This window comes from Mytilus edulis, unplaced genomic scaffold, assembly GCF_963676685.1.
Source record: "Mytilus edulis unplaced genomic scaffold, xbMytEdul2.2 SCAFFOLD_2052, whole genome shotgun sequence".
NCBI classification, from domain to species: domain Eukaryota; kingdom Metazoa; phylum Mollusca; class Bivalvia; order Mytilida; family Mytilidae; genus Mytilus; species Mytilus edulis.
The window spans coordinates 1-12,949 of NW_027267452.1; the positions used below are offsets into that span (position 1 = coordinate 1).

Genomic DNA, 12,949 nt, shown 5'->3' on the forward strand with positions numbered 1-12,949 from the left:
TCCCAATTTCACGGTCCACTGAACATAGAAAATGATAGTGCGAGTGGGGCATCCATGTACTGGGGACACATTCTTGTTATGTCAAGCTTTAGTGATTTTGGATTCAAAATTTTAATATAGGAAGTACTTGTGATAAACCATCATTGTTGCATTATATGATGGAAGTTTTAACGACATTGACTGGCTGTACAGCCCTCGCATAATCGGTTGTTGCATAAGCTTCCTTATAGCACTTAGTTTTTAAAAGAATATGAGAATTCACCCTCCCCCATGCTTGAATTTATTGTTAGATAAATAATATGGGGACGGAGTCCCCAATAACAGTAGAAAATTCAATAAAAAAAAAATACGGGAAAATTTTTCATTGTACTAATGAACTCAAAATAGTTCAAATTTTTTTTCTCGTGTTTTGAAATCCCGGACCTGCGCAGAAATGTACAATGTACTTCCTTTTTCCGGTCTCGTTTGTATGAAACTTTGAGTAAAATATATATTTATCAGTCTAGTATAAAATAGAAAGGAACGCGCAATACCAATTTCATTTTTAATAATTCCTTGATATGAAAAAACGTTACCTGATGATAGCGTTTCTTTGTTTACATTGCATATGATGTCATAATTTAAATAACGTCACAACTAAATCCCTAACAACAGAACCAAAATCGGAAACGTTACGGTATTTCCGTTTCTTTTTTTTTAAACAAATATTTAAGTTACAAATAATTCACACAGACTTCGTCCCCATTTACAGGTAATGCCTGCCTCATATTAAAACTAAACCATTGATTTCTGGGTTGCTGGCATTAGAGTTTGCTTTTCAATTTGGTGAAAAATATGAAATTTATAGCAATTATTTTGTAATTATAGGTTGTATAGAGCTGATAGATGTAAGCAGTCAACTTCCAAATCTAAAGTACAACAATGGTTTATCATCATGGAAGGTATGTGTATAGAACATTTCTTTTTATCCTTCATAATTTCTTTGCTGTCATGTACTGTGGATTCATTTATTTACGTGGGGGAGAGAAAGGGGGGGGGAGAAACATTGTTTTTTCATAGATGTATTGATTCATTTGTTTTGCAAAAGTTTGTATAGTGCCCATAGACAATTTGTTTTGATGAACATATAAATTCATGGGTTTTCAGTACCCTCTAATAAAAAGGAAATTGGTATCCCAAGCAAAAATCGCTGATGAATGTACAAATTGTAAAATAGTTTAAAATTATAATTTCTAAGATAACTTGAGTAAATTCTTGAATATATATAAAACTGACATTAAAGTGATGTAGTAAAAGGTTATTATTTTACTTTTGACTGAAAGTAATTTACAGACCTATTATTTTTGGGCCCTTTACAGCTTGCTGTTCAGTGTGAGCCAAGGCTCTGTTGAACACTGTAATTTGACCTATAATGGTTTTTCTTTTACAAATTGCGACTTGGATGGAGAGTTGTCTCATTGGCACTCATACCACATCTTATATCTATATGTTTTTTACAGGTATTTAATAAGAAGATGGAACATATGAGTAGTTTAGAAGAAACTAGAAATAAAGGATATTCTCATTTTGAAGGTTCCATGTTTCCTCCAGACAATGCTAAAGATTTCAACTTAGAAAGATGGTAAGTTATAATCTAACAGACTTAAGAATTACATTATCAGTTATAGATCATTCAATAGATTGTTCTGTTCTGGTGTACTAGTCCTATAGAAATGTATTTGCCTTGGTGAAAAATATAGTTCAGGATTGATTTTTTTGAATTTTAGAAAGAAGTGGCAGACTTATGGTAGAGACCAGTCATTTTTGATTTTAAAAGTTTTTATTTCTCATTTGTGTATTTAGAAATTTTATTAATTCAATTATTAAAAAACTCACAATTTTATGAGGATTATAATTTGAATTATTTTTCAAAAAAGCTTAATGTAATTGCTCATGTTTCTTGTTTTATAACCACTCCCATGTCTTGATGTGTCACATATATGTTTGAGGCACATAGTATTATACTTTTTAGATAGTTTTATACACCTTATTGCTATTTTTCCGACATTACTTGGACATCACAAAAGTTCCCATTTAAATTTTGACTTCATAATACAAAATATCTGACACTACAATGGAAAAGTGATTGTTGTATGACTTCAAAAGTTTAAGCTGGACAGATTCTCGGGTCAATCGGGACAGAATTCCAAATAGCTATAAGATGTATTAAGATGTGGACTATCTGTGTCTTCAGACTCATCTGTCTTCATCTTTTCTCTCTTAAATATACTTATAATAAAAATGTTACTAAGACAGGAAACCAACAACACAAAATAATAAGACATGTTTATTTATAGTATCAGAGTTTTACCACATCATCAAAATACTGGTGGATTTTTTATAGTGGCCATACAAAAAACTGCAACATTACCATGGATGAGGCCAGTACCACCAGTCCAAGAGGTCAAAAAGGATGAAAATGTTGACCTTGAACAAAAAAAGGAAGCTGGGGACCAGAGTAAAGAAGCATCAGTACCAGTAGAAACTGTGGTAAAGGAACCAGCTGATAAAGATGATACAAAAGAAACTACAGATGTGAAAAGCAGTGGTAAACGACCAGGGGATGCACTAACAGAGTAAGATAACAAGTAGTCTTTGAACTTTTATATTTTTCAAACATTCTCCACATATTATGTATTAAAATTAAAATGAAGTGTGTTATGAAATTGACACGCTTATTAAGCATCATATGTGATAATTAATGCTAACAACAGATTTCAATGTAATTTAAAATGATTTTCCATTAAAGAAAAAAAAATAATATTGTAAACCTAAATTTTGTTTGAAGGGAGATAACTCTGTTTTTTAAATTCAAAGACATTCTTGTTGAGCCTTCAACTTGAGTCAAAAATCGAGACATAGCGATACTACATTTCATCGTTGTTGTCTGCGACAGCAGCATCCACGAATATTCACTCTGTGGTTAAAGTTTAAAAAAAATTTCTTATACACTATTTTGGATTTGTACCAAACTTGGACATAAGCTTGTTTATGATCAAAAGCTAGTATCTAGAAGGAAATTTTGTTGAAATTTTGTACCTGTATATCTGTATTTTACTTGGACAAGTTTAGTTTTTCTTTTGGTTAACATTACAAACAGTCTGCAGTTAAAGTTTTTAAAACATTAATTAGATTCATAAACGATCCTGGATTTTTACCAAACTTGGACAGAAGCCTTTTACAATCAAAAGATAGTATCAAGATGAAAATTTTTATTGAATTTTTTAGTCATTTTTGTTGAGCCTGCGATTAACAGCAAAAGTAGGCGAGACACTGGGTTCGACAGAAGCCTTACAATTTTTTTCTTCATTTTTCCAATTAATTGGTTTCAGCCCGACACCTACGAAACACAAAAAGATGCATGGTTACAAAGAAGATCCATTCTTGTTTTTAGAAGCCAATGATCTGTTTTGGGATCCTATTCAGTAAGTAATAGTAAAGTATGCAAATTCTGGAGGATAAAAAATGGCAATATCGAAAATATTACAATGACTTCAAACAAATAGACAATTATGTGACTCTACTATGAAGATATTTGTGTATATGTTAATTTGGTTGTAATTTTAACTCCTACTAATTATCAAACTCTAGCTATACAAACTGGAATATCCTTTATAGAAAACCATAGGTGCCAACCATTACGATTTTTATGCCCCACCTACGATAGTAGAGGGGCATTATGTTTTCTGGTCTGTGCGTCCGTCTGTCCGTCTGTCCGTCCGTTCGTTCGTCCGTCCGTCCGTCCGTCTGTCTGTCCCGCTTCAGGTTAAAGTTTTTGGTCAAGGTAGTTTTTGATGAAGCTGAAGTCCAATCAACTTCAAACTTAGTATACATGTTCCTTATGATATGATCTTTCTAATTTTACAGTCAAATTAAACTTTTGACCCCAATTTCACGGTCCACTGAACATAGAAAATGAAAGTGTGAGTTTCAGGTTAAAGTTTTTGGTCAAGGTAGTTTTTGATGAAGTTGAAGTCCAATCAACTTGAAACTTAGTACACATGTTCCCTATGGTGTGATCTTTCTAATTTAATGCCAAATTAGATTTTTTACCCAATTTCACGGTCCATTGAACATGTAAAATAATAGTGCGAGTGGGGCATCCGTGTACTTTGGACACATTCTTGTTCTGTAATTTTTCTGATTTTGCAATAATAATTATAATATTACCGTCAAAGTCGAATAGTTATGGATTCACAGTCTTCGCAGTTCAATTTTGTAAAACGCAGATTTTTATCATTACTTTTCCAACCTAGTCCGGTATTTAGAAAACGCCAGTGTAATGCATCCGGTTTCTCAGGAGTTATCGACCTATTGTTTGATAACTAACTGACTTCCGAAGAGGCACACTTGCATTTTATGTAGTACCTTTCCCTTTTCTCTACTCCTTGACAAAACGAAAATGTTGAGAACGTCCGAAGAATTAATGAATGGAATACATACTACAGATAACATGTTTCGTTATTAAAGAAATGTATTCGTGCACATCACTTTGCATCCACTCATCATTTTTTTTTTTTGGTAAATGCACGATTTTTGAATGATTACTGAAAACTTTTCACAATTACAGAAAATTTGATAGATTCTTACTGATAGTGTCAAAAGGGGGTTGGCATCTATGGAAAACAATAAAAAATTGATGTTTATGGTTCTCATATTGAACTTAATACTGATCTTACAAGTATTTCTTTCCTTGGTAGATGTCCTGTTATTTAAAGAATATCTTCCCAATCTGCCATGGTATTAGAAAAACTCATTCACTCGGCAACTTCCATTCACATAATCAAATTCTATTTTACAGGAAGTTTTATGGTATACGTCCTGATTTTCCAATAGAACAGGTTATGTATAGAGCAGAAACAGGACATAAACGGACAATATATTTTGTGTCCAACCAATTACGTAACATTATACGCAGGAATTCTGACAGAATAAGGGTATGTATCAATATCATATTTTAAGTATTTTTCTGTAATATTAAGAACCTGATATCTTTGCCTGTTTTATATGTAAGAACTGATCTGTAATTAATTTACTCAAAGTTAATAGAAAAAACTGTGGATTACCATTTTTAGCTTTTTTTTTTGGAAAGCATCTTCAGAGATAAGTGGTATTTTGTTTCAGCATCATTTGAATATGAAAAAAATCTTTAGAAAACATTTCAGAGGGTTAAAAATGTTGTGCAGCTATTTGTATGGCAGAGGATCTTGAAGGGATTTTTTTTTTCATTACTAAAAGACATGTTTTAAGGTTTTAACCATTTGATTATGGTATTTTAAAATGACATCTTTGAGATTCATATATTTTAAAGGTCTGTATGTCTCATTTTTGTTTTCAGTTTATCAACCTAGGTCTCAGGATATTTGGCAGAAGTCCATCCCCATTAGTTCCTGATTGTGAATATAGAATATCACAAGAGGTAATTATAAAAACTGATTTTTGTTGAAATAGAAAAGAATGGGGCTTCTTGCATAAATCATGGTAGGGGCAACATTCATTAGTAAATAATAATAACGCAAGGGTACATTTAAATTCATGTCACAGTCAACCTCTAAACAAACACCTGGGTAGACATCTTTCAACAGTTTGTCATTTTTAAGAAATTAATCAAATGCAACTTCAGAAATAACCTTCACCAATTGAAATAAGAAATGAACTTTTCTGATTAGCACATTCACTTTGGCATTATCTTGAATGAAAACTGTGATTGTTTCTATCAGTAGAAGATTGACAAGTGTATGCAATTTCATTGTGTTTATGTTTTTTCATTACAGGGACTAACAGTTTTAGGAGCAGAATGTATTACCAGATGTGTACAGCTGTCTAGAGAAGATATGGTCACATTTATGACCTATGATAATCCTTTCTTTGATAAAATGTCAACCAAAGCAAGAGAAGATCTAAAACTGTTTTGTAAGTGTTTCTTTTCTGATGGTGTAATGTTGCTGCAGTGCAGGCTTGATAAAAATTTGATTAGCGAATAATAATGATGATGAGGGTTTTATCGATCTTGACTACCCTTTAGAGTCTTGCACTGTCAGTACATGGCTTATAACGACATCAAACAACACAATAATATACACCAAATAATCTCATCATATCAATACACTTTAATGTGGCATGTGAAGTGCCTGATGCCACAGTGTCTGGTAATTGTATGACATCAAAAGATCCTGTGTGGCAGATAATCAAATAAAGATAATTTATTTTATGACAACCAGTTTGTCAAAGGGAAATAACTCATAACAAGATAAAGTTTTAAATTGCTCTGGGTACTATTCAAGAATGCTCATTTGTTCTTTGCCTCATGCAATTGTACAAATCTTTATGAAGAGTTATAAACAATAACTTTTTAAAGCATTAGCCCTGCAAGTCTTATAAATACTAACACTTCTAAGACAATAATTGAGAAACTGGATATAAATCATAATTCCCTTCTTTACTTTCAGCTATTGGTTGTATCTTGATGCACTACAAGCCAGAGGCAGGGTAAGATTAATAAATGATTATGCCATTTAAAATATATCTGAGAAATTACATGTTTATTACTAGTGAAGCAATTTCATTTTTCATTTAGATATAATGAAAAAAAATATTTAGGATAGGCTTGAGAACATCTTTAATTTGAACATTGTTGAAATAAATTTATATTTATACATTGTTTACAGAGAGACAAAGCCATCGTGTAATATAACTGTGTGTGGATGGAGAGGGAAGTCATCTCTTAGAACATTTCTGTCAAAAAATCTCAGAGCCCATTATCTTAGACTGTTTGGGGTGGAGCTAGAAGAAATCTGTAAGTTATAATAATTTCCATAAATGACAAAGTGGGTAGAATACAGTTTTATATATGCTGCTAACCTCTTCTAATTATATCTTTGTAACAAAGTGGAAAGCATTATGATTAGCAAAATAAGAAGACATAAGACCCTATTGAAAGTATGTATAAGCCATTCAAATGATTTCATCAATTATTTAAAAAGATTTGGTCAAAGAGCAAACAACACAGTTACATTCATTGTAAAGGAAAACTGACCACATGATATATACCAACTGATCATAACTTATTCATAGTGATGTGTATGAGGTTAATGTCTTTGGTGTTGGGTTTTTCATTGCAATGGATGGCCACTTATTTAGATATAGGAAGATGTGGTATGAGTGCCAATGAGACAACTCTCCATCCAAGTAACAATTTATAAAAGTAAATCATTATAGGTCAAGGTATGGCCTTCAACACGGAGCATTGTCTCACACCAAACAGCAAGCTATAAAGGGCTCCAAAAATTACTAATGTAAAACCATTAAAACGGGAAAACCAACAGTCTAATCTATATAAAAATGAGAAACAAGAAACACATATGAACTACATTAACAAACGACAACTACAGTACATCAGATTCCTGACTTAGGACAGGTGCAAACATTTGCAGCAGGATTAAACGTTTTAATGGTACCAAACCTTCTCCCTTTTCTGAAACAATAGTATAACATCTCAACATAGAAAGACAAACTATAAAATATCAATTGGAAGGCTTAACTCAATAAAAAAACGCAAATTAACGTACAATGAAGGAATAAGTTTTATCTGTGATACCTGAATTTGTATGTCAAGTAATCAAATAAGATTTATGGAGATTGTTGTTTTAGTCTGGTAACTATATAATTTTTGGTCTTTATTCAAATTTGCAGTGAAAGTGTTGGCAAAGAAAGAGAATGCAACAAACTCAGAAACAGGTGATACTAGTCAGGACAGTGCAGTAGAAACGGAGGAAAATACAAACAAAACAGAAACTGTGAAAAGTGCAGACAGTGAAAAATCTTCTGGTGCTGAAAAAATGGATACCAATGAAGGAACTTGATTTGTTACAGAATATTAACTTATAAAAGGGAAAATAAAACTGTGAAAAACAAGAAAGTCATGTTTGAGTTTTTTAAAACAACATTTAACATTTAAAAATTGTTATCTTTCCCACAGCAATATATGTGCTAGCTATGATATAATTTTGGCTGGCTGTTACTGAAGTGTCATCTTTAAGAGCAAATTGTACCAGTCTTTAATTAATGGAGTTTTATGGGATGTAATTTAATGGTCTGATAAAAATTATTCAGATATAATAAAAGATATACATAAACTGTTATCACAGATATATGTCTCGCTTATTTGTAATTTCAATAATGCAAATGTTGAAATTGAAAAAGCAACACTTTAACATGTAAGTTTTGCACATTTTCAAAGTCAATGAACCATAAATGAAGGTACATGGCTTAACAATCTCTATGGAAATGAGATGTGCCAATTCTTATACAACATCATACCAAATACCATTGACTTATCATAAGTAGTTCACTTTAAACAAACCTAAACACAAACTTGTACATGCAAACTAAGCAAAATTTCTAAGTCAATAAACTATAACTGAGCAGGCAGGGGTCATATAATTTCCATGGTAATGAAATGTGCCAATGTTTATACAACTGCATACCAAATATCATTACCTTACCACTAGTGATTCCCCATAAACAGACCTAATCACAAACTTATACATGAAAACTAAGCAAACAATTTAAAGTCAATAGACCATGACTGAGGAGGCAGGGCCAAATAATCTCCATGGAAATGAGTTATGCCAATGCTTATACTACTACATACCGATTATCATTAACTAATCACTAGTGATTCCCCATAAACAGACCTAATCACAAACTAATATGTGAAAACTAAGCTTAAGTTTCAAAGTCAATAGACCATGACTGAGGGGGATGGGCTGAATAATTTCCATGGAGATGAGATATGCCAATGCTTATACAACTGCATACCAATTATCATAAACTTGACACTAGTGGTTCCCCATAAACAGACCTAATCACAAACTAATGCATGAAAACTATACAAACATTTCAAAGTCAATAGACCATGACTGAGGAGGCGGGGCCAAATAATCTCCATGATAATGAGATGTGCCAATACTTATACAACTGCATACCAAATATCTTTGACTTACCACTAGTGGTTCACCTTAAAACTAGATCTAGTCACAAACTAATACATTGTTAATGCCGCTGCCGATGCTGGAAACAGCAGACCTATGTCTCGCTTTTTTACTCCGTCAAGCAAAACAAAAAACATTGGGTGACTTCTGAAGGAATAGATGCCTATAAAGGATGACTTGATTAATTTTCATGTTAGTACATTTAGTATACTTTTTTCACAGATCTTCTCTGAATCTTCAAATATTTAAAAATGACCCCTGAAAAAGGTTATACTATTGTCGTTTGTTGATGTGGTTCATCAGCGTTTCTCGTTTCATTTTTTATATAGATTAGATCGTTGGTTTTCCCTTTTGAATTGTCTTATACATGTCATTTTTGGGGTCCTTTATAGCTTGCTGTTCCGAGTGAGCCAAAATTCTTGTGTTAAAGCCAGTACCTTGACCTATAATTGTTTACTTTTACAAATTGTGACTTGGATGGAGAGTTGTCTCCTTGGCACTCATACCACATCTTCTTATATCTATAAACATATGGTATGGTCTGTACTGACATAAAAAAACCTTAAAAAGGTATACTGAATCAGACTTTCCTAGTAGTCATCAATCCACTTAACAGACACAACCAAATTGAAAGAGCTATTCACTTCTATATTTAACCCAAGATATTTGTCTAATTTGTGAATAGCATATAATCTTAAAATAAATTAAGATACTAATGTCAATTTTGTCAGCCTCTCACTATTAGACTTCTAACAATTTGCAGATACCTTTATATCTTATTTCCGCTTTCATCTAGGCTAAAAAGAGTAGTGGAATTGAGATGTTTATGGTAAAAACTATGTTGTCATGTCTTTCATGAATTTTCTGGACCAGTGGTTAGATTATGTTTTCCAGATTAAGTATTTATGAGAAGTATTCAGATACAAGAAGATGTGTTATGAGTGCCAACGAGACAACTCTCCATTCAAGTCACTATATGTAAAAGTAAACCTTAAAGGTCAAAGTACAGTCTGACATCCTATTGTTTTGACCAAAGTGTAAAATTATGGAGTTGACAGTGGCACATACCAGGAACCCTTCTATGAAAAAAAACAAGTGTCTTTTTTCAAGGACAAAATCCTTAAGAAAAAACAAAGTGTGAGAGTGTGTACAATGCAATTTTCCAAATAAATTATATTCCAAAGGGACACAAAATAAATGGCTAAAAATTAAAAAAAAACATATGCTAAATTTTTATTCTGTATACATGTAAATGGAATGCCGCGGGTAACAAAATACAAAATAAAAGTATACAGTAACATTATAAAAACTTTCTGATAATACCTTAGGTTATCAATTCTGATATGTTTCAATTAGTAATCAATATAATAATATAATTATGTAAAAAAGAAGTTTGTACAGTAACTGGTATTTACATGTCCCGTCTCTCTCCTTTCCTCCCCCCCCAAAAGCAAAACAAACAAAAGAACAATTTTACAAATAAATAAACTAGAGGCTCTAAAGAGCCTGTGTCGCTCACCTTGGTCTTGTGCATATTAAACAATGGACACAGATAAATTCATGACATAATTGTGTTTTGGTGATAGTGATGTGTTTGTAGATCTTACTTTACTGAACATTCTTGTTGCTACAATTATCTCTATCTATAATGAACTTGGCCCAGTAATTACAGTGGAAAATATTTTCTAAAAATTTACAAAAAATTTATGAAAAATGTTAAAAATTAACTATAAAGGGTAATAACTCCTTAAGGGGTCAATTGACTATTGTGGTCATGTAAACTTATTTGTAGATCTTATTTTGCTGAATGTTATTGCTGTATACAGTTTATCTCTATCTATAATAATATTCAAGATAATAACAAAAAACGGCAAAATTTCCTTAAAATTACCAATTCAGGGGCAGTAACCCAACAACAGGTTGTCTGATTCATCTGAAAATTTCAGGACTGATAGATCTTGACCGCAGTGAGATTTGCTCTAAATGCTTTGGTTTTTGAGTAATAAGCCAAAAACTGCATTTTACCCCTATGTTCTATTTTTAGACATGGCGGCCATCTTGGTTGGTTGGCTGGGTCACGCCACACATTTTTTAAACTAGATATCCCAAAGATGATAGTGGCCAAGTTTGGATTAATTTGGCCCAGTAGTTTCGTCGGAGAAGATTTTTGTATTTAAGAAAAATAGTTAAAAATTGACTATAAAGGTCAATAACTCCTAAAGGGGTCAACTGACCATTTTGGTCATGTTGACTTATTTGTAAATCTTACTTTGCTGAACATTATCGCTGTTTACAGTTTATCTCTATCTATAATAATATTCAAGATAATAGCCAAAAACAGCAAAAATTCCCTAAAATTACCAGTTCAGGGGCAGCAACCCAATAACGAGTTGTCGGATTCATCTGAAAATTTGAGGGCAGATAGATCTTGACCTGATAAACAATTTTACACCATGTCAGATTTGCTCTAAATGCTTTGGTTTTTGAGTTATAAGCCAAAAACTGCATTTTACCCCTATGTTCTATTTTTAGCCATGGTGGCCATCTTGGTTGGTTGGCCGGGTCACGCCACACATTTTTTAAACTAGATACCCCAATGATGATTGTGGCCAAGTTTGGTTTAATTTGGCCCAGTAGTTTCAGAGCAGAAGATTTTTGTAAAAGTTAACGAAGACGGACGATGACGACGACGGACGACGGACGCCAAGTGATGGGAAAAGCTCACTTGGCCCTTCGGGCCAGGTGAGCTAAAAATAACAAACTTTCTATAGTAGAAAATCTGGTCATATATCAAGATTTTTTTTGAGGAGGTACTGAAGTAACTGTTTAAATCTTATAAATTATATATTACATAAATAAAACAAATTAGCCATGGAATTGACCAGCGTAACAATCTCTACCAATGAATCAAAGATAGATAACTCTTATGGTCATCTTATGAGATCTAGAATTGGAATTAATGTTTATTCATGCTTAAAATTAAAATCATACATTCAAAATCACAGAATCGGGATATATATTTGTATTCATTGCACAACTATAATCATATATTCAAAATCACAGAATCAAGATATATATTTGTATTCATTGCACAACTATAATCATATATTCAAAATCACAGAATCAAGATATACAATTTATATTCTTTGTTAAACTATATTTACATTCTTTTAAGGTATATTTAGATGGTGGTATGTCCCCAAAGGACCCATTAGTGACACATTCCAAGTTTCATTCTCAATTTTATTCTAAACTAAAACCTAAAAATTTAAATACAAAACCTTTCTACTATTCAGCATTTTATCATGGAAATATGAAAGCAGATCATCAAGACCTTTTAAGCAAATGCATGACAAGTGTAATAGTTATCTAGCCTAGTTAAAGCTGATATGATTTGACAAGTCCGAATGTTATTACATGTAAGTAGTATTAACCTGTAGAGGTAGAGGTATTTTAATTCCAGTCAAAGCCAAAAATGTACCAGAAATTACATATGAAACTTAAATCGTCATTAATGTCCAAGAACTTTTAATTCCAATCAATGTAGTTTTGTCTTATATAATATCCTTATACCTAATCTATAAAAATAAACTAGCTGTTAAATTCTGTCATTCTTTATAGACCTTTAAGATAAACTAACTTTTCATAGGATCCCCTTTTCCTGATTTATGCAAAAGTTCTGGAAATGAAAAATAATTTTTAAAATTAAAGTACCAGGATATTGGTGGAATCATTACGCTGACAAAAAAACCCCAGATATTATAAAAATGTGAGTGAGAAACCAGTTGTTCAACTGACAATAACATTAATTTGGGGCTGTTTTACATTTAATTTACAACAAAAAATATACTAAAAGCTTAGGTACTGTAAATTCAGAAATTATTATGTGCATTTATTATTGTGATTATTCGCCATGA

At 32.1% G+C, this 12,949-nt stretch overlaps 1 protein-coding gene across 1 annotated transcript; it reads left to right on the forward strand.

The window, feature by feature from the left end:
* Positions 1–867: 867 nt before the first annotated feature.
* Positions 868–8,187, forward strand: LOC139505491 (RNA cytosine C(5)-methyltransferase NSUN2-like; the record flags this gene model as incomplete). Its single annotated transcript, XM_071295044.1, has 10 exons — positions 868–941; positions 1,500–1,621; positions 2,337–2,615; positions 3,372–3,464; positions 4,841–4,976; positions 5,378–5,458; positions 5,814–5,952; positions 6,489–6,528; positions 6,708–6,835; positions 7,732–8,187. Coding segments are annotated over 10 exons (1,262 nt in total), but the record flags the coding sequence as incomplete, so codon positions are not given.
* Between the last annotated feature and the right edge of the window lie 4,762 nt (positions 8,188–12,949).